This window comes from Cucurbita pepo, chromosome 1, assembly GCF_057944985.1.
Source record: "Cucurbita pepo subsp. pepo isolate OVF chromosome 1, ASM5794498v1, whole genome shotgun sequence".
Taxonomy (NCBI): Eukaryota; Viridiplantae; Streptophyta; class Magnoliopsida; order Cucurbitales; family Cucurbitaceae; genus Cucurbita; species Cucurbita pepo.
Window position 1 is genome coordinate 3,367,056 of NC_141798.1, and position 17,510 is coordinate 3,384,565.

Genomic DNA, 17,510 nt, shown 5'->3' on the forward strand with positions numbered 1-17,510 from the left:
TTGCCCTTGGGAACCAGAGCAGCGTGTTTGTGTACTGGTGCTGTAATTCTTATTCTGTTTGCAGGTCATCCATTTCATACAATGATGCATGTCGATTAGACAGTTCTGCAATTTTTGGGTTTTGGGTAGCCCAACCCAATGGATTCTCAACCTTTTTTTCTTTTTTTCTCGTGTTTTAATTCTAATTAATTCAAGACCGACAAAAGAAACGCTGTCAAAAGATAAAAACAATTTTTATTACCATATTTACACACTTTCAATTTCTACAGAATACTAATAGCTGTTACAATTCAAGTGAGGAGCCACTACTGTATGTTAATAGGGCCCATTGTCGCCTACAGATTTCTAATTATCATACTATTCAGACCTGCCTGTGTTTAGGAGGTCAGATTGTTGAAAAGAATATGGCTTCTGGTTTTACTCTTTTCATGATTTGTCCTCTTTTTTACCTTCAAAGCTCACCAGTCCTCTAGCAATTTGTCTTACCTATTACCTACTAAATTGCAACTGCAAAACATGATGGGCATGAGGAAATTCCAGAGGATAATCACCAGTTTGCTCATCTTTGCTGCGCCATTGGAAAGAATGACCAGGCCCCCGTGGTCGTGCCTTTTGTCTCTACATCTTTCGCATTAGCCCACCAGTCCGAGTTGATATTAGGCTTAAGTGCATTACTTCCATTGCCATTATCAAAATTAAATTCATTCACAGACCCAAGAGTAGTAGAATGATGATGTTCTTGATGCTGATTTGCTTCTTCACCGTCTGCTGCCTTTTCTTCTATACCATTTGAGCTATGACCACCACCGGAAGAAGTTTCTTTAGCCGTTTCAAATGTTTCATGCATTGGAGATGATGCAACTGCAACATTTGACTCCAGTGGCTTACTTTCTACGTTTCTTAATAAAGAATCTTCATCAGATAACTCAAATGAGAATCTATGATTAGTAACATCAGGTTCCTCCATTTGGCTTCCATCAATGAGAATTTGAATATTTTGGGATTCATTCATTGAGTCTGAAGTTCGAGGATTCAAATCAAAATCATCATTCGATTTGAATCCTACAGAATTTTGAGTGCAAGAATCAGAACTTTGCCCTTGTCTGTCAAGGTTCAACAGCGCAGGTGGAACATCCAATGAGAAATTAGAAAATTGAGAAGCAGAGGAAGCAAAATCCAAATCTGGCAAAGGCGAAGATGCCCCAGAAAGAGAAATGGCAGAGCGTGGCGATATGAGGTTGCTAACTGGGCTACCAGGATAGAATTGATAAGATTGAAAGTCATCATTAGGACATGAATATTGGTCATCAGACTCAGCTTTCTGAAGGGTAGGTTGAAGAAACTGAGCAAATGGAACTTCAGGGGAAGAAGGTGTAGTCAAGTGGATAGACTCAGGAGGAGTGAAGGAAGGAGTCGATGGTTCAGTGGTAAGAGTAGAAAAATTCAGAGGTGGAGATACAAGCTGAGTCTCATGAGCAAATGGGCCAATGGCAAAAATCGAGGAAGGCCCATCAGGAGAATACATGTTAGCAGTGAGAGAAGTGAAGGAGAGTATATTTGAAGGTGATTGTGTAGCAGAAGGTGGCTCTGATTGAAGAAAGGATACAGGGGAAGAGGGAGGTGCAGCAAAAGGAAGCACAATGTCTGGGGATTGCAATGAATTTTGATGAGCCTCAGACGAAGGACTTGGTTCTGGGACAAGGACAGCATGCCCAATTCGTTTCCTCTGTTTGAGAGATCCAAAGCACCAATAAATACTCCAACAGCTACCCCATCTTCTTTTCTGGGGGTAATCAAACAAACAGAAAAGGAGGAAAGTGATAATGACATCAGTACAGAACAGTGCAAAGATTTTGGGCAAATGAGAGTCCTATTTGTTGGAATCTTTATATAAAAAGCATTACTATTCCTCTATATAGAAGAACATTTTTAAAAAAAGACCTCTCTGTATCTCTTTTTGATAAAAAGAAGAATGGAGAGATGCCTTTCTGATAAGAAAAAGGGCAGTGTTATATTACAAAAAGACAAACAAAATTGGTTGGGAACAGCGCATTGCTTCCGGACCCAGTCGTCCAATCTAATACACTAATCTTGGTACTTTCCAAACCTTAAAAATCTAATAATCATATGCGAGAAGAAATCCAAAAGGAGAAAAAGAGGGAAAACGAAACTCGTGATTCCCTTTTTCGCTTGAATCCATGTGACGATTCACAGTTTCAAAGCAAACAAACAGAAGTAGCAGAAAAAGGGGGAAATTAAAAGCATTATATAGAATTCCGCAATCCACAACAAACAACACAGATTCCATTCCGCTATATGCTATATATCATCCCTCGAAAATCAACTACATCCTAATACCTAACGGAATCAAGAACGAACAATAATTTCCAAAAACAAGGCCAGTATCTCAATCCATAGGTAACTAACACTAACACCTAAAATTCCAAATGATTGATTAAAAGGTGAAGTGATATGACGAATACCTGGACGGCAGTAGCCCGAGGAAAACGATGATCAACGGTCGCGATCGCATCGGCCGCCGCAGTAATGGTCTGAAAAGTGTTATTCATAGGCCTCAGATCATCAGCATCAGCATCCGCATCCGCACGCCGCCTCATCGCTCTCATTGATCGACGCCAGGGAATCGCTGATCGTGTTCATAGAAGAAAGTTGTGGTTCCTCTTACACGAAATTTTTCGGGGGAAAACACACAACAAATAAGGAGAATTTGCAGTCAGAAAGTGAAGAGAAAGTTCGTTAGAAGAGAGAAGAAAGAAGACGGAAATTAAATTAAAAAGAATTATTATGTAATTAAAAAAAAAATTATTTAATAAGTGAAAGTGAAAGTAGCTATTTATTTGGGTTTATCTTTAATAATTATCATTATTATTGAGGTTTAGGTTAAGGTTTATTCCAAGTCAAACACGGCAATGAATTCGCTTTTTTATTTCTTTTTTTATTATAAAATTTTCCAACAACCAAAATATTAGGTCAATATCTTTAAAGTCTCTATTTTCATTATGAATTTGTCAATTATACCCTTGGTTCACACTTATAATTATATAATTATTAAGTTATAATATAAATTTAAATGTAATAAATGAAAAGATGTATCATTCTATAACAACAAACACAATTTATATGCTTTAAATTAAAATATTTAAAATCATAGAAATTCATAAGAATCAAAATCCAAACTTATATATATTATTGGCGCACGTGGGCATATAGTTGTGTGATATAAATAAACTCTTCATGGGTTGTTGGTTATTTTTATTTTAGAAAAAAAATAATAATATTAAACTTATTTAACAATGAACACTTTAAATCAACGACTTATTCCTTCTTTTATTTCCCTGTCCCTGTATTTGACACGTGGGACGAGTTGACACACTAATTCAATTAGTTTCCGTTTTATTATTACTTTACTTTATATATTTTATGTCTACGTGCACATACACGTCATATTGTATATTATTTGTGGACTTAGGACTTATATCATTATATTTCATTGATATAGTCTTGGGTTTAATCAAATTTTATATTTATTTTGCTATTATAAGGTTTTTATGTGGTTTGATTTGTCAACTCTTGGTCACCTAATCTTTGTATATAGCTAACTTCGTAGACCAAGAAAAACTAGACCTAAAAGTAAAATCTAAGCACTTTAGTTTTCATTGGAAACTAAAAGAAATTTAATAAGTCTAAATTATATCCATCAATTGATTTTTAAATTATAATTTTTCAAGCCATTTAATAGGTAACAATTTAGTTTTTGAAAAAAAAAATTTGGAAAACCCCCCGATGAAAAAGTATGTTAACACACTTCTCCCGTGAGAAAAACAAATCTTAAGTAATAGAGCAATAGAGTTGGCGTGTGCATTCTAAGAAGACCAAAACCATCGTTACAGGGTTGGATGACAATCCTAACGGTGATCCAATGATCACCTTGAAACCTAGTAAATTACACTAAGAAATAGGATTCAAAGAAGAAATTGATACTCGAAGAAGATTAGAATATTCCTCAATAGGTATGATAATTTGAAGGAGAATTAGAATGTCAAAAAATGACATTATGATATGTTAGACTTAGAAATATCAAAATGACACCTAAGGGACAACTACAACAAAGTCAAATCATGAATTCTAACTATAATGGATTGAAAACACGAGAGAAACTAAGAGCTAAATAAAGAAGAAAATCTCAAATAAAATAAAAATAGACATGAGAAGAGAACCGAACCACAAAAGAAAGAGGAATAGAGAGTTGGAGCGAAGCCCAAGCCCACGTCTTAGTACTAACTCAATCCTCGTACACCCTAACCCTAGAAGGAAAGAAGAAAAACTCCCACTAGAAATAAGTATCCATTCTTACTAACATAAGTATCAGAGCCTAATGACAAGCGACTATCTCACCTGCCTTGTTTCTTATAAACCACATTCTATCCTTATTATCCCATCATGAATCAAACACACTCCCATCTCCAATATTTGACAAGAACAAGCTTCATCAAAAAAAATAAAAAGAAAGATGAGTTATGTCTTTTAGGTGAAGGATTGATATGGGGTGGAGAGTGATTGAGGTGGAATTATGTCGTTTTGTTTCAAAAAATAAATAAATAAATGTTTTATCTTTAATGGTCCACATACCTACCTGCTCACTACTGCCCATGCTTTTATTTTTTTTATTTATTATTTTTCTTTTTTACTTCTTGGGATACTAATTTATGTCCCTTCTTCCTCCAATTGCTAAATCTTCTTACTCTTAAAAAAAAAAATACATAATTCTAAAAATGGGAAAACCACTAAACTTATAATTTAATATATATATTAATTTATACACTCAAATACATTATAATATATTTATAATATATAGTTGGTTTGTATGGGATCTGTTGCGGAGTGAGAGTGTTAATGGTGCGTGCAGCAATAATTAATTAAATACCCATATGTGTTTATGCTATGCTATGCTGCTATCCTGACCTAGGCTACTCTGTGTTTGTTTGTTTGTTGTATCATCAGCCTTCTTCACAGCGCATGCCAACTGGTAGGCTGTGAGGAGAAGGTGATGATCATGTTTGGATGTTGCGGTGATATAATAATAAGCACACAAAACAGGAAGAGAAGAGAAGAGAAGAGAAGAGAAGAGAAGAGAAGAGAAGAGAAGAGAAGAGAAGAGAAGAGAAGAGAAGAGAAGAGAAGAGAAGAGGAGGAGAATGGGGTTTGGGAGAGAACAATAAATGAGGGATGAGATCCCATTTCATTAGAATAAAGTGTTTGATGATATGCTGGCAATGGCATTGGCAATGGCATTGGCAATGGCCTTACAAATCGTACAACCAAAAGGGGGCAGTCCTATCTACTTTCTGCTACTGTTCACTGCATGCCCTTTTGTTTAGCTGCTCCTCCTACTGCGTCATGCCCCCCCTCCTCCACTCACCTCATTCAATCAATGAATCATTGAATGAATGAATGAATGGATTTTAGACTCTAGATGCTATGTCTATATGCCCTATAAACTGGCCCCCTACCCCACATTTATACCACATATACCCCTCCCTCTTTTCTACTCACCTCTACTCATCAACCATCTCCATCCCCACTTCCTTCCTTTTTAATAATTCAACTCCAATCCAATATGCCAACGTGGAGACTCAGCTCATCAGTGTAGCAGCAAAGACGCTACGCCTCTATGGGATGGATTGAGGGATCCCACATCGATTCGAGAAGAAAACGAGTGTCAGCGAGGACGTTGGGCCTCGAAGAGGGTGGATTGTGAAATCCCACGTTCGTTGAGGAGTAGAACGAAACATTTTTTTGTAAAGATGTGGAAACCTTGAGGAGAAGCCCGAAAAAGAAAACTCAAATAGAACAATGTCGGCTAGCGGTGGGCTTGAGCTTTTGGTCATTACCTCTCTTTTACCTTAAATGTATCGTATTAATCCCGTTCGTCGTCATTCTTCATAAATTCTTTTTTCTTGTGAACCTAACAAATTTGAAATGTAATTCATGAATTTATTGATAGGTAGTTAACATATTGAGTCTCTAGCGAAACCAACTCTTAGATGTATTAATTTACTTTTATTTAATTTAAAGGAGATAGATCATTCATTATTATTGATTATAAAACCCTGTGAATAAGCATCTCCCTTAAAAGAAAAAGAAAAAGAAAAAGAAAAAAAAAAAAAAACACTTTAATTCCTTTTCCCTCTAAACATTTCCCAAAAATATTACAAATTAAAAGCATGTTATAATAATGTTTTACACAAAGAGACACAAATTTAGAACATTGTCAGAACAAAAAACACACCTTGGAACAAAGATGTCAAAACCTATAAACAAAACCAAACTTGTTTGTAAGACTGTGATTGTCAACAGAAATGAAGCATTTAATCACCAGAAAAAGAAAGCATTTGCTTCCACTGCCATATCCAAAACTGCACAAAAAAAAAAAAAAAAAAAAAAAGAAGCATTCATGAGATGATCAACAATATCAAGAACAAGAATTGGACGGCAGCATTTGTGTTCCTATGTTGTCTGTTATGGTTTAACTGTTATGTTTTTTGGTCCAAACAATGCTTCAACACTTCGACCAACCCTAAAATCACTACATCAATTTACTCACTACATCATGAAGGCAAGACAAATATATATATATAAGCAGTTCATTTCTCTGAATTCTCATGCTAAAAAGCCATAATTCATGTCAAAAACAAAGAATTTTGGATATGAAAAAGTACTAAATGAATGCAACCAAGCATATGTTGATGAGTGGTAGTAGTAAATGGTATGATTTTATGGCCATTAGAAGAAAAACAAGTAAATTTGTTCATAAACAAGTGCATTATTAAGCTACTAGAGCTAATCAATTTATAACAAAACCACATAATAATAGGGAAATAGGAGTAAGATCATCAATAGCTAGCTAGGAGCATAAATACTAAATATTTGAAGAATTAAATAGCATATAAATACTTGGATCATGTGTTTTTATGTGTAAATAAGCAATAAATGACCTGAAAAAAAAATGGATCTTTGGAGTGAGATAGCAATAACTTAGCTAGCTTCCCACTGGGTCACTCCCTAAAAGTCTATTTATTTGCATTTAATCCTTCAATTATTGTTAATTGATTGGGATTAGTCCCTCCAGAAAATGTGTTAATCCATATATAGAACTGTCATTTTCATATCTTAAATCCCATTTCACATAAGGGCTTACTTTTACTCATAAATTTGTTTAAACAAAGTCAACCAAATCAAATATCAAAACCGAAAGCCTTTCATAAATAGTATACGTTACAATCCAAGTTCACCGCTAGTAGATACTGTTCTATTTGGGTTTTTCTCTCTAAATTTTTAAAACGCGTCTGTTAAGAGAGATTTACATACTCTTATAAAGAACTCAAACTTGTACGACTGAAATGGGCAGTTGCTACAATTGGCAATGTACAAAGCCAACAGCAAAATGTAGTGCCTAAACTACAGTAATTTAGTGTGTTTTTAGAAGACCAATAATTGGTTTAAGTGAGGAGAGAACAAAAAGAAGGGGAAAGAAAACAAAAAATTCATACTATTCAGCACAAACACATTCATTTCATCATCATAATTACCAGACAAGATTGGAAAGTGAGAAAAGAAGAAATAATTAAAGGGTTTTTTTTTTAAGTAATGAATGAATATAATATAATATGAAGATTAGAATGTATATATTAATTTATAAGCCATTAGCCAACCTGTTAAAAGCCATCTCTTTCAAACTTTTCTCTGCCAAAACCTGCATGGGCTTTGCCATTTGTCCAACCAAGTAGAGACAGCCATCGCTACCTACAAGAACATAACAAACAATGAATCAATTGAATTGAAATTATGTAAAAACATCATGTTCTTCATGTTCTTCATTTCTTGAACTTACATTTCAGTTTACACTACGTGTTCTATGGATTCTTGTCGCTGAGGTTTAATCCAAGAGAGCCCTACAGAAAAAACCAAGAACATATTCAAATTTTCAACACATCCCCAACTAGAAAAATGACTAAAATTGGTTACATGACTTACAATTTGATTATCTTCCTCGTTTGTTCATGAAGCTTTTTGGAGGTGTAGATTCAATTTGACGACTTCCCTTTATTGAAAAAGTCAGTCGTCAGCTTGTTGTTACTGTTCGGCATCGGTATCGGTATCGACATCGGCATTCCATCGTAAACGCGGAATTGAGGTGACATTATCGTAGTCGAGGTTGTTATGTCACATTCATCATCGGATTGATCTTCAGACACTGCACATTCCATGTTGACACCAAAAAGTCTCAATGTCTTAGAAGAAGCAGCACCTTTCCCAATTCCACCGCCACCACCGCCCACCGCCACGGGTGGCGGTGGCGGTGCAGATCTTAAATGGTACAAAACCGATGGCGAATCACCGCCGTCTCGGATGGGAGGAGGGTTAAGATAATGATGATGATAATGATGATTATAGAGATTAAAAGTATGATTATGAAATAGGGTAAGATTATTATGATTACTATTATTCTGCGGCAAGTGGAGGAGGTGGTCCCTGGGTAAAGATAAGGGTGTGGCAACTGGAGTCCACTGGTGAAGGTGAAAATGGTGAGGAATTTGGGCAACCCCGGCGGCTCCACCGCCGTGGAGGTGGTGGTTGTGGTGAAAAGTAATTGGTGTGTCAAGCGGAGCATGAGGTGGGCGGCGGCGGCAATCAATAAAAAACCGATCTTTACCAAGATGACCAAGGCCTCGTTGAAAGGAGACGATATCACCAGCATCGAGGCGCTTCTCTTTAACAAAGCGGCTCCAGCCTTTAGTCATGACGTAGCTCTGGCTGCTGGTCCAGTAAGAGTAACGGAACCGCCACGATTTTCCACAGCGGTCTTCGAAGTTCAAGAGAAGACCCTTGTCGTTGGATGAAGAATCAAGCGGGAAGTACTTTTCAGCGTGTTGCTTTGGGATGACCAACCGGTTTAATTTTCCCACATCGCTTGGAGTCACAACTTTGTCGAACATGTGCTCTTTCTCTACAAAAAGGGAGCTGGATTCCATTTCTTGCTGTTGCTGCTCCTCCTTTTCAAAATCTGTGCTTGAATCAAGCGCAAATCTAGAACACGAACCCAAATCCATTAATGGATCTCTCAAGATATTATACTAAAAACAGCACAAAAAGGAAAAAAGCCCAAAACCCACAAACCAAAACACAAAAAATTAAGAGAAACAAGAGCCAAACACAAAACCCAGTTGCAAAAATTGAAACTTTTTTCTTTTTTTGAAAGAGAAAAAAAAATAAATAAAAGAAAAATAATATTTGTTCTCTGGTTTGGGTTTCTAGAGAGAGAAAGGAAGCGAGGAGAGAGAGAGAGAGAGAGAGAGAGAGTTATGGTTAAGAGAAGAGAAGAGGAGGGTTCCCATGGATTGAGCTGGTTGGGCTCATGTGAGGCTGTCTGTGTCAACATCCCTGTAGCCTGGTTTATATATACACTAACTCATATAGGGCAGGGGGTAGAAGAGTGGGGAACTGCCTCAATTTTTTTCTTGACAGCTGTTTCAGAGAGGTTATTGTTGGAATGTATAATTCTTCAATGTGGCAAAATTATCAACCCCACAAAAGGACCATTTTTTATTTTTTATTTATTTTAGGGTTGCATTCATTTTTTTTAAGAGTATTTATTAACTTCCTGCTCAAGTTGTTATGAATAACTAGTTTTTGATATTGTATTATGAAATTATAATTCGCTTTCTAAAGTTTAAAAAATGACTTAATAATTTTAACTCTTTTCTCCGTGTAATTATGACAATAGCTACACATCGCTTAGGGTTTGACTACCTCACTTACTATACTATATATATATATATATGTAATGAATATTAAGATGAGATCGAAGATTAGCAAATCTTTATTATTGTTGAGTTTATAATTAAGAGTGGGAGAAAGGGCAATGGATTTGATTAAGGAAATGAACAAAAATAAAAGCTTTGTTTGGGGTATGGGACATATTGAAATGTTTAGTTTAGGGGAGCCTTTATAAACCAAGTACACTCAAATTAAATTTCTTAAAACCTCTTTAATTTACTCCTTTTTTTATATACACTTACCTATTTTTATTAAAAATTGTCAAAATTCAATTTCCACCTTTTATTTTATGTATTGTTTTGTTTGGGAAATTAATAAAGGCAGACATTTCCTCTTTAGTTTTTCATGAAAAAAGAATAATAAAATGAAAAATGTAATGTGGGTATTTAATTCTATATCTCGATTTATCCTTGAATTGTCATTTTAATTTTTAGAGTTACGAGAATTAGGGTTGTTTTTAAAACTTTAATATAATCATTCAAATAGATTCGTTCACGAACATTGTTTATTATATAAAAGAAAAATGTTAAAACTCTAATAAGAATAGAGACGTTGTTGAAGATCTCTTAAAACGATAGAGATTAAGAACAAGATTAGAAACTAAACGTGGTTCAATTCGTCTCATATATAAAATAAAACAAAATAAATAAGAAATTAAAACAATCCTGAATTATCTTTCCACATATGTCACTCATTATTATTATTATTATTATTATTATTATTGTATTGAAGATAATGTTTTAGTAGAAAACAAGTTGAAGATAGAAGGTGACAAAATGTTTGCATATTAAACCCCCGCCCGTGAATAAAATAAAGCCCAACAATTTTAACTTATAGTAGGCACGAAAAATGAAAATAAATCATATTATAATTCAGGATTATGTCTTAACCAATGCTTAATTAAGCAAAACGACAGGTGACTTTTCAGGGTGTGGAATGCGTAGTTTGAAAACAATAATTTAATTAATTAAACAATTGAATTGCATTGAAATTAGAGGTGGACATTCAAATTTACTCCTAATCCACAGAATTTAAATTACTATTTTTCTCTCTAAATAAATAAATAAATAAATAAAAAAGGCAACCAGATCCATGTTGTCACCTAGGCACTGAAAATAACCCATAACCCTAAGTTTATACTCTACACATTTTTTTATTACCCTACTACCTGCCTAAACTAACAAAAATACAGTTTTAAATTAATTAATCCATTATTTATTTGAATTATTCAAATTTATAGTATTTATTCGACCCAGTATTTGGATGTGGCTACAAGAGTCGAGTATGGGAATGACGGTCAAAATTCTTCCGAATTCAAGTAATTTGTTGGAGAGAAAATAGACACTCCACCATATCTTACAAACTCTCACTTTGTTGAGATGACTCAATTTCAGTGCTATTCTGTCCAACCAGTTCTTTGTACTGAGGGTTCGAATCTCTCTCTTTCTATTTCTGTCAATTACTTTATGTTTAAGAAAGATGGGTAAAATAGTTAAAAATAAAATATTGTTAAATCTGTTTAAATTAAAATAATTTTAATTAAAAAGAGACTTTGTGCATTTGGTAATAACTTTTCAAAAGTGATTTTCGTCCCAATTTGTTTGGTTATACGAAGTAATATAACAAATATCATAAAAAGAAGAGAAGAAACTACAAAAAGTAATTTTAATGTTTAGTTTATTTTTTTCAAAAAATTAATTTCAACGTTCTTTAGTTTTTTCATGTGTATTGTTAATTAATTTTATTGTATGAAAGAGTTATTCTAAAGTGATTTGAGAGCGATTGACCAAACTTTTTTATATCACATTTAAATTGATTATTGAATAAATGATTTATTAGCCAATCTACTTATTTCAAAAAGTCACTATTTTTATTTTTTTAAAAAAAAGTAAGCTAGGTTATACACTCGACACAATAATTTTGATACAAATAGAAAAATGAAGCATAATAAATTGTGGTCCAAAGCTTAGAATACGAATAAAGCGTTAATAACATTTATGACGGGATGATTAGACATAAAGAAAAAAGTAAAGAAAAAAAAAATAATGACCCATAATAAATTGGTCCCGAACTTTGTATACAGTTAGAACAATAATAATATCTACGATAATTGGACATAAAGAAAAATGTAGAAAATAAAAAATAAAGACACGTAACAAAATGATGTAAAACTCGAAATATGATTAAAGCATTAGAAACTTCACGACAGAATGATTTGACATAAGGAAAAAAGAGAAAAAAAGTAATGATTGAGAAACGAATTGATCTCAAATTTTGAATACAGTTAAAGCGTTAATAGCATATATGATAGAATGGATACACTTATAGAAAAAGAGAACGACTGAGTATAACATTTTCCGTGAAAGTTATTACAACGAGTGAAAAAAAAAAGAGTGTAATGTGAAAGTTTTGAGGTTAAATTGAATGATTAAGATGAGTTTTGAGAAAGTAAAAAGGAAAAAAATGGATGTTGAATATAGGGAGTAGGTTGTTGGCAGGATAGAGTAAGGACCACAAAAGGCGAAGGCCCAAAGGCAAAGGCAAAGGCTCGCGCCTTGCCTTGCCGCGCCTCGCCTTGCCCCGCCTCGCCCCGATGCGCGCAGATGCACATGGAATTTGGACCACGCCGCACACCCTACAACCTTCCACTTGGCGGAGAGAGTATTGTGTGTTAATTAGGATGATGGGTTGGATAAGACATGGATGCACACAATCCCATGTTCAATAATCCCTCCTTTTTTCTTACTTCTATTCCATCGATCACTCTTTCTTCCCATGTGATCATGGACGAGTTTGTTAACAGATGAAGATTCGATTTTACGAAGTTTTGAGCTGAGAGACACACATGAATGAATTGACGTCTCATTAAAATTTGAAAGATCATGAAATGTGTTTACAGACGTAGAATATTGTAGCTCGTGAAAGTTGAATATAATCATGTCGAGTGATTTAAGAAGTACGTGAGTGAATGAGGACGTATTAGATTGTGGGCTGAACTTAAAAAAAAGCTTGATTTTGTTCCTTCCAAAATGGGCCTTCCTTTCACTCATTTTTTCATATTGGGCTAACCAAAATCACTTATTTATTATCCCAATTGGCAAGGCCTATTTGATATGAACAATATCAATCCGTTTATTAACCTTTAAGAATGGAAAAACTCAAGTGGAAATCTCTTGTTTAGTACATATATGGTATTATTATCATTATTATTATACTTAATGGATAAAAAACCCTTCACATATACATATGTTTTAGGGTTACTTTCCAACTTTGGTGCACCTAAAAAAATCATTCCTTTGAAAACCAAGAGCCACCGGACTCAGCGTTATCCTTCCCAACTTTCTTGCCTTTATCCGCTCCTTTCTCAGCCTTATGCCCTTCTTCGTAGTAATCAGACATGTCCATGTGAACTCCAGGGTCGTTGCCGGTGTAGCTGCCGCCGAACATTATGGAGTTGTTGATGGCTTGGAAGTTGCTGTTAATGTAGGAGGCCAGGGACTCGTTCTCGTCCGCACCCGCTTCCTCGAGCTTGGTGGTCTTCCCGTTCAACTCGGCTCGCATGGTTGCACCGGTGTTGGTCCCGGCGAGTGTGATGACGCTCGAGCCTTGGTCGTCGACAAGTTCATGCTGGTGGGCGGAACCTATTATGATACAACCAAATATCAATAAGATTAACTATAATTTATTACTACGGTTACATATTTGAATCCTCACTCCTATACGGTTGAATATAGAATAATCAATTCAAATGAAAAAGAGAATTTTTACCTCCCTTTCGAATCAATCCCAAGCGACCGGTGAGAGTGGAGACCATTTCTCGAACCTCGCGGTCGAATTCTCGATGCTTCTCGTTGTTGTTGTCGTCGTATGAATGTGCCATTGGAGTGGAGTGTAAGTGAAAGAGGTTGGTAATGAGTTGAAGAAGGGGTTAGAAAAATGGGTATAAAAAGATGGGGTGGGGAATAAAGGGGTGCCTTCAATGCTAATGCATGGGGCTTCTTGTGCCTCTAGCTACAGCAAAAAGAGAGTAGAATTGCTTCACAAATGGGTTTGTGCTGTCTTTTGTCATTCTCAAGGTTTTTTTTTTATTATTATTTTTATTTTTATCTTTTTTCAATTTTATGGACCCTTCATAAACAATTATTTAGGTTAATGTTAACTTTTTCCTTCTAAAACTAAATTATAATTTTATAATTAGTATTTATATTAAGCGGGTTATAAGAGAGGTGAATTAATTAATCTTTAACATTGGTAGATATTTTGACGAGTCTAACTAATAAAAAAAATTGTGGTTGGAACTATGAAACTTCGAACATAGAATTGAAACTTTCATGTATTCTTTTTTCAATTAAATAATTAAAATGATTGATTTTAAGAATTTTAATAATGAATATTTTCTAAGTCACAGAGCATATAAAATGAGAAACAATTTTTAGTAGGATTTTATTTGAATAATGGTTGAAAAAAACAACTATGTTTGGTGGACTACCATAGAAAAAAAGGCACAATAAGAAATGATTGGACTTGGAGAAAGATAAAAGCTAGATTGGAATTTGTTGAAATTTTATATTTTATGTATTGATTTATTGGGTCATAATTCTGTACTTTCACTTTTTAGTTGAAATTATTTAATTTAGAAAGAATTTTATACATTTATTTATTTATTTATTTTTTTTTTTTTTTAAGAAAGTGAACTATAAATCCATATTAAAAATCAAATAAGGTTGAAAAAACGGTAAGAACTTGTTCATATCAATAGATGAACTCGTCTTTCATTTGTAATTTATGGATTTCTAGTGAAAAATCATATTTATGTGGTTAATTTGTCTCTCTGAATTTTTTAAACTTAGAAACATTTAACAAAAGAGAGGGAAATTAACTGAGATCATGTTAGCAACAATAGATCCAAGCGAAGAGTTAATAAGGATCGGAATGAAATATCATATGTATCATAAGATTGGATTTGAAGTCCTTTACTAGGATTGGAACAAATGTCCACCAACAAGAACTGGACCTGGAACCAAATGAGGGGGTGTATAGGTATCGATCACATAGTTAGAATATCGATATGAAGCTTGCATTTTGCATATCGCATTTTGCAATGAGATCACCCAATGTATCTGCTATGTATGGTCCAGTGATCTATATATAATCAATGTAACTTGCATTCCACACTCTGATCGTGCTACCCTCGCACAAGATTAGTGTTCACCCTTGGTGAAGCTACTTGTGGTGCCAAACTTGAATGTTGCCACTGCTGCTACTCATCTTTGCCCACAAGTCGCACATTTGAACTCCCACGCAACCTTCATGATCGATCTATCATAGGGAGATTCGAGGTTGAATAAACAGTATGATCCAACGAGTTTTGATATGACTTGCAACCATTCAACCCAGTTCAAACTAATTGAGTTTAATTTGGGTCTATTTAAGTTTGGTTCAATAATAAATTTTATTTTTAAAAAAAATACATTTGTCTCTCAACTTGTCTTCTACACTTTAAAAAAAAAAAAACAAAACATTTATTTATTAAGTAAAAATAAGGTAGATGATAGATAGATATATAAAATAAGTAAGGTTTCAGCCCATTGGTTGGACAATATTGGTTTGTGTGGGCTGTGGGCCTAAGTTTTAGTAGTGGATTTATATGGACTTGTTGACTCAAATTTCTATTTAATGGGCTTTGGGTTTATTTTATCTTAGGCCCAACCCATTTTAGGAGACACAATTTGGGAGTTTTGAACCCTATATGCATCTGTTATAGTACGAGTTACAATGATGCAGTTTGGGAGTGTAGCTACACTAATGGTTGCCAAATTCAAATTCATTATGTAATCAATATGTAATCTATGGTACCCAAATCATAGATGAGTCCTGGGTCCATGGCTGCGTTGGGCTCCACCATTCCCTTGCCATACTCAAATGGGTCCCTGATTTGAAGCTGCTAAACATGAGTCGGGACTCATTTCATCATCCTAAACCTACTAACCACACAAGAACCAAACCCAATCAATACATTCCTTCTTCTCTACAACTCTCTGTCTCAGAAACGAACTTGGAGTTCATGTTTGCGCTCACTCCAGTTCAAAGGAAAGCGCAGCCATCACCTCCACATCAGCACCACACCAAACCACCATAACAAACAATTGCAACCTCCTTTATCGGGCCTACCAAATGTCAACTTAACCCTACTACAAAATTGGTGAATAGTGTTTATAACGGTATGATGAGAACTATGGGTTAAAACTAATGATATGGTCGTGTCTCAAAAGCCTGTTAGCTATAAATATATGGTGATGATGATGAAAGGGCTAGTAAAACCTCTATACAAGATATTTTAAGAACAAACTATGAGAACTGCAACTCAAGTAAGGCTAAGAAAAGAGAAGCTTACAATTTTCATATTCGGATCCTAAGTTGAGTTTAGGTGAACCAAGTAAAGCTAGGGTATAGCCTAAGAAGTGCCTATAACTTAGAAACAAATTCCTATATGACTAAGACATGGTATGAATGAACAAGTAATGATATAAGACTCATCTCTTTTCATATGAGGCCTAGACATAATTGATTTACGTGTCAAAATGAAAGATGAGCCAAAAAAGTTAGAACTAAATAAATGAGAGATGAACTAAATAAATTAGTGTTATCAACCCAATAAATGAGAGATAACTAAATAAATTGAATAGATTCATGAATTAAAGTGGGAAATGTACCAAAAGTATTCATGAACCAAATTTTCGTGACAATTCACAACAACATACCATTAATTAAACTTTATGATAGTTAAAAATTTAGTAGGTATGAGAACCTAAAATTTAAGCTTTTAATGATAGGAAATATTGGAAACACAATGGCGTAGGAGCAATGATTAGAAAGGAGGCAAAACTTATCAACATTTCAATCATGCACCCTACACAAGAACAGCTGGGGCTGGCGATGAACAGGAAAAACACATAGCATTGATATGAACAAAAGATATAGATAGGCCTACAACAATCCTCAAGTTAAAGCTTCGTGTAACGTGTGAACTGTACAAGTAGGCCACCCCTCCTTTTGGCTTCATTTCTTCCAAGGGGAATACGAGTCATGAGTGGGTCCAATTGGCAGCACTATACCAACCAAGCTTTTATTTTGATTTAACCCCTAATTAATTAATTCATTAAGCTTTGCTTTAGTGGTTAAATAATGTGATTTAGGCCCATCCCACCCAAACCTGTCGATATTAACATCACAAGCTACAGGTCATGCAGACCAACCCACTCTTTTACTCTAAATTAAAGTGATGTGCAGTTCAATGTATACCTATTTATTACAAACCCAACAAACCTCTCCATACTTTACTACTTTAAATCTTCCTTATTTTGTGTACCCAATTTCAGCACGTAATTCCATTGGATTCATAGTTTAAGTTTTTGGATTGAAGGCTGATTTGAATTGATATCATACCTAATCCAAAATAACATGGGTTCAAGCTCTTGTAATATCATTTATAGTGAAATTTTGTAGGATTTAGGGTTTCGGATATAGGGTTCGAGTTCTTCAAAAAAAAAAAAAAAAAAAAAAAAAAATCTTGTTCGGGTTCGAAAATAGACTAGATATTTAGAGTTATAGGAATGAAAATTTTATGGAATGACAAGACTCGTTCTAATACT

General features: G+C 34.5%; 3 protein-coding genes across 3 annotated transcripts; all 3 read right to left on the reverse strand.

Annotated features, from left to right (window-relative positions):
• Positions 1-207: 207 nt before the first annotated feature.
• Positions 208-2,790, reverse strand: LOC111791895 (uncharacterized). Its single transcript, XM_023673405.2, has 2 exons — positions 2,484-2,790; positions 208-1,783 (listed from the first exon to the last, which is right to left on the reverse strand). Exons 1-2 carry the CDS (start codon positions 2,625-2,627, stop codon positions 560-562), a joined length of 1,368 nt encoding a protein of 455 aa, XP_023529173.2. The 5' UTR covers positions 2,628-2,790; the 3' UTR covers positions 208-559.
• Positions 2,791-6,174: 3,384 nt separating this feature from the next.
• LOC111791606 (uncharacterized) lies at positions 6,175-9,507 on the reverse strand. The gene is made up of 4 exons (XM_023673003.2): positions 8,056-9,507; positions 7,913-7,973; positions 7,734-7,824; positions 6,175-6,437 (listed from the first exon to the last, which is right to left on the reverse strand). The coding sequence occupies exon 1, from the start codon at positions 9,129-9,131 to the stop codon at positions 8,106-8,108; it is 1,026 nt and encodes a 341-aa protein (XP_023528771.2). The 5' UTR covers positions 9,132-9,507; the 3' UTR covers positions 6,175-6,437; positions 7,734-7,824; positions 7,913-7,973; positions 8,056-8,105.
• A 3,458-nt stretch (positions 9,508-12,965) lies between these two features.
• On the reverse strand, positions 12,966-13,787 carry LOC111809376 (uncharacterized). The gene is made up of 2 exons (XM_087117001.1): positions 13,627-13,787; positions 12,966-13,499 (listed from the first exon to the last, which is right to left on the reverse strand). Exons 1-2 carry the CDS (start codon positions 13,736-13,738, stop codon positions 13,147-13,149), a joined length of 465 nt encoding a protein of 154 aa, XP_086973127.1. The 5' UTR covers positions 13,739-13,787; the 3' UTR covers positions 12,966-13,146.
• Positions 13,788-17,510: the final 3,723 nt, after the last annotated feature.

What these genes read in the sequence shown, in the direction of transcription:
- LOC111791895 (XM_023673405.2), bottom strand. Translation starts at nt 2,627, where the DNA reads ATGAGAGCGATGAGGCGGCGTGCGGATGCGGATGCTGATGCTGATGAT. An exon ending in CTCGGGCTACTGCCGTCCAG is followed by an intron (nt 1,784 to 2,483) that starts GTATTCGTCATA and finishes GATTACCCCCAG; the next exon opens with AAAAGAAGATGGGGTAGCTG.
- LOC111809376 (XM_087117001.1), bottom strand. Translation starts at nt 13,738, where the DNA reads ATGGCACATTCATACGACGACAACAACAACGAGAAGCATCGAGAATTC. An exon ending in GGGATTGATTCGAAAGGGAG is followed by an intron (nt 13,500 to 13,626) that starts GTAAAAATTCTC and finishes GTATCATAATAG; the next exon opens with GTTCCGCCCACCAGCATGAA.
- LOC111791606 (XM_023673003.2), bottom strand. Translation starts at nt 9,131, where the DNA reads ATGGATTTGGGTTCGTGTTCTAGATTTGCGCTTGATTCAAGCACAGAT.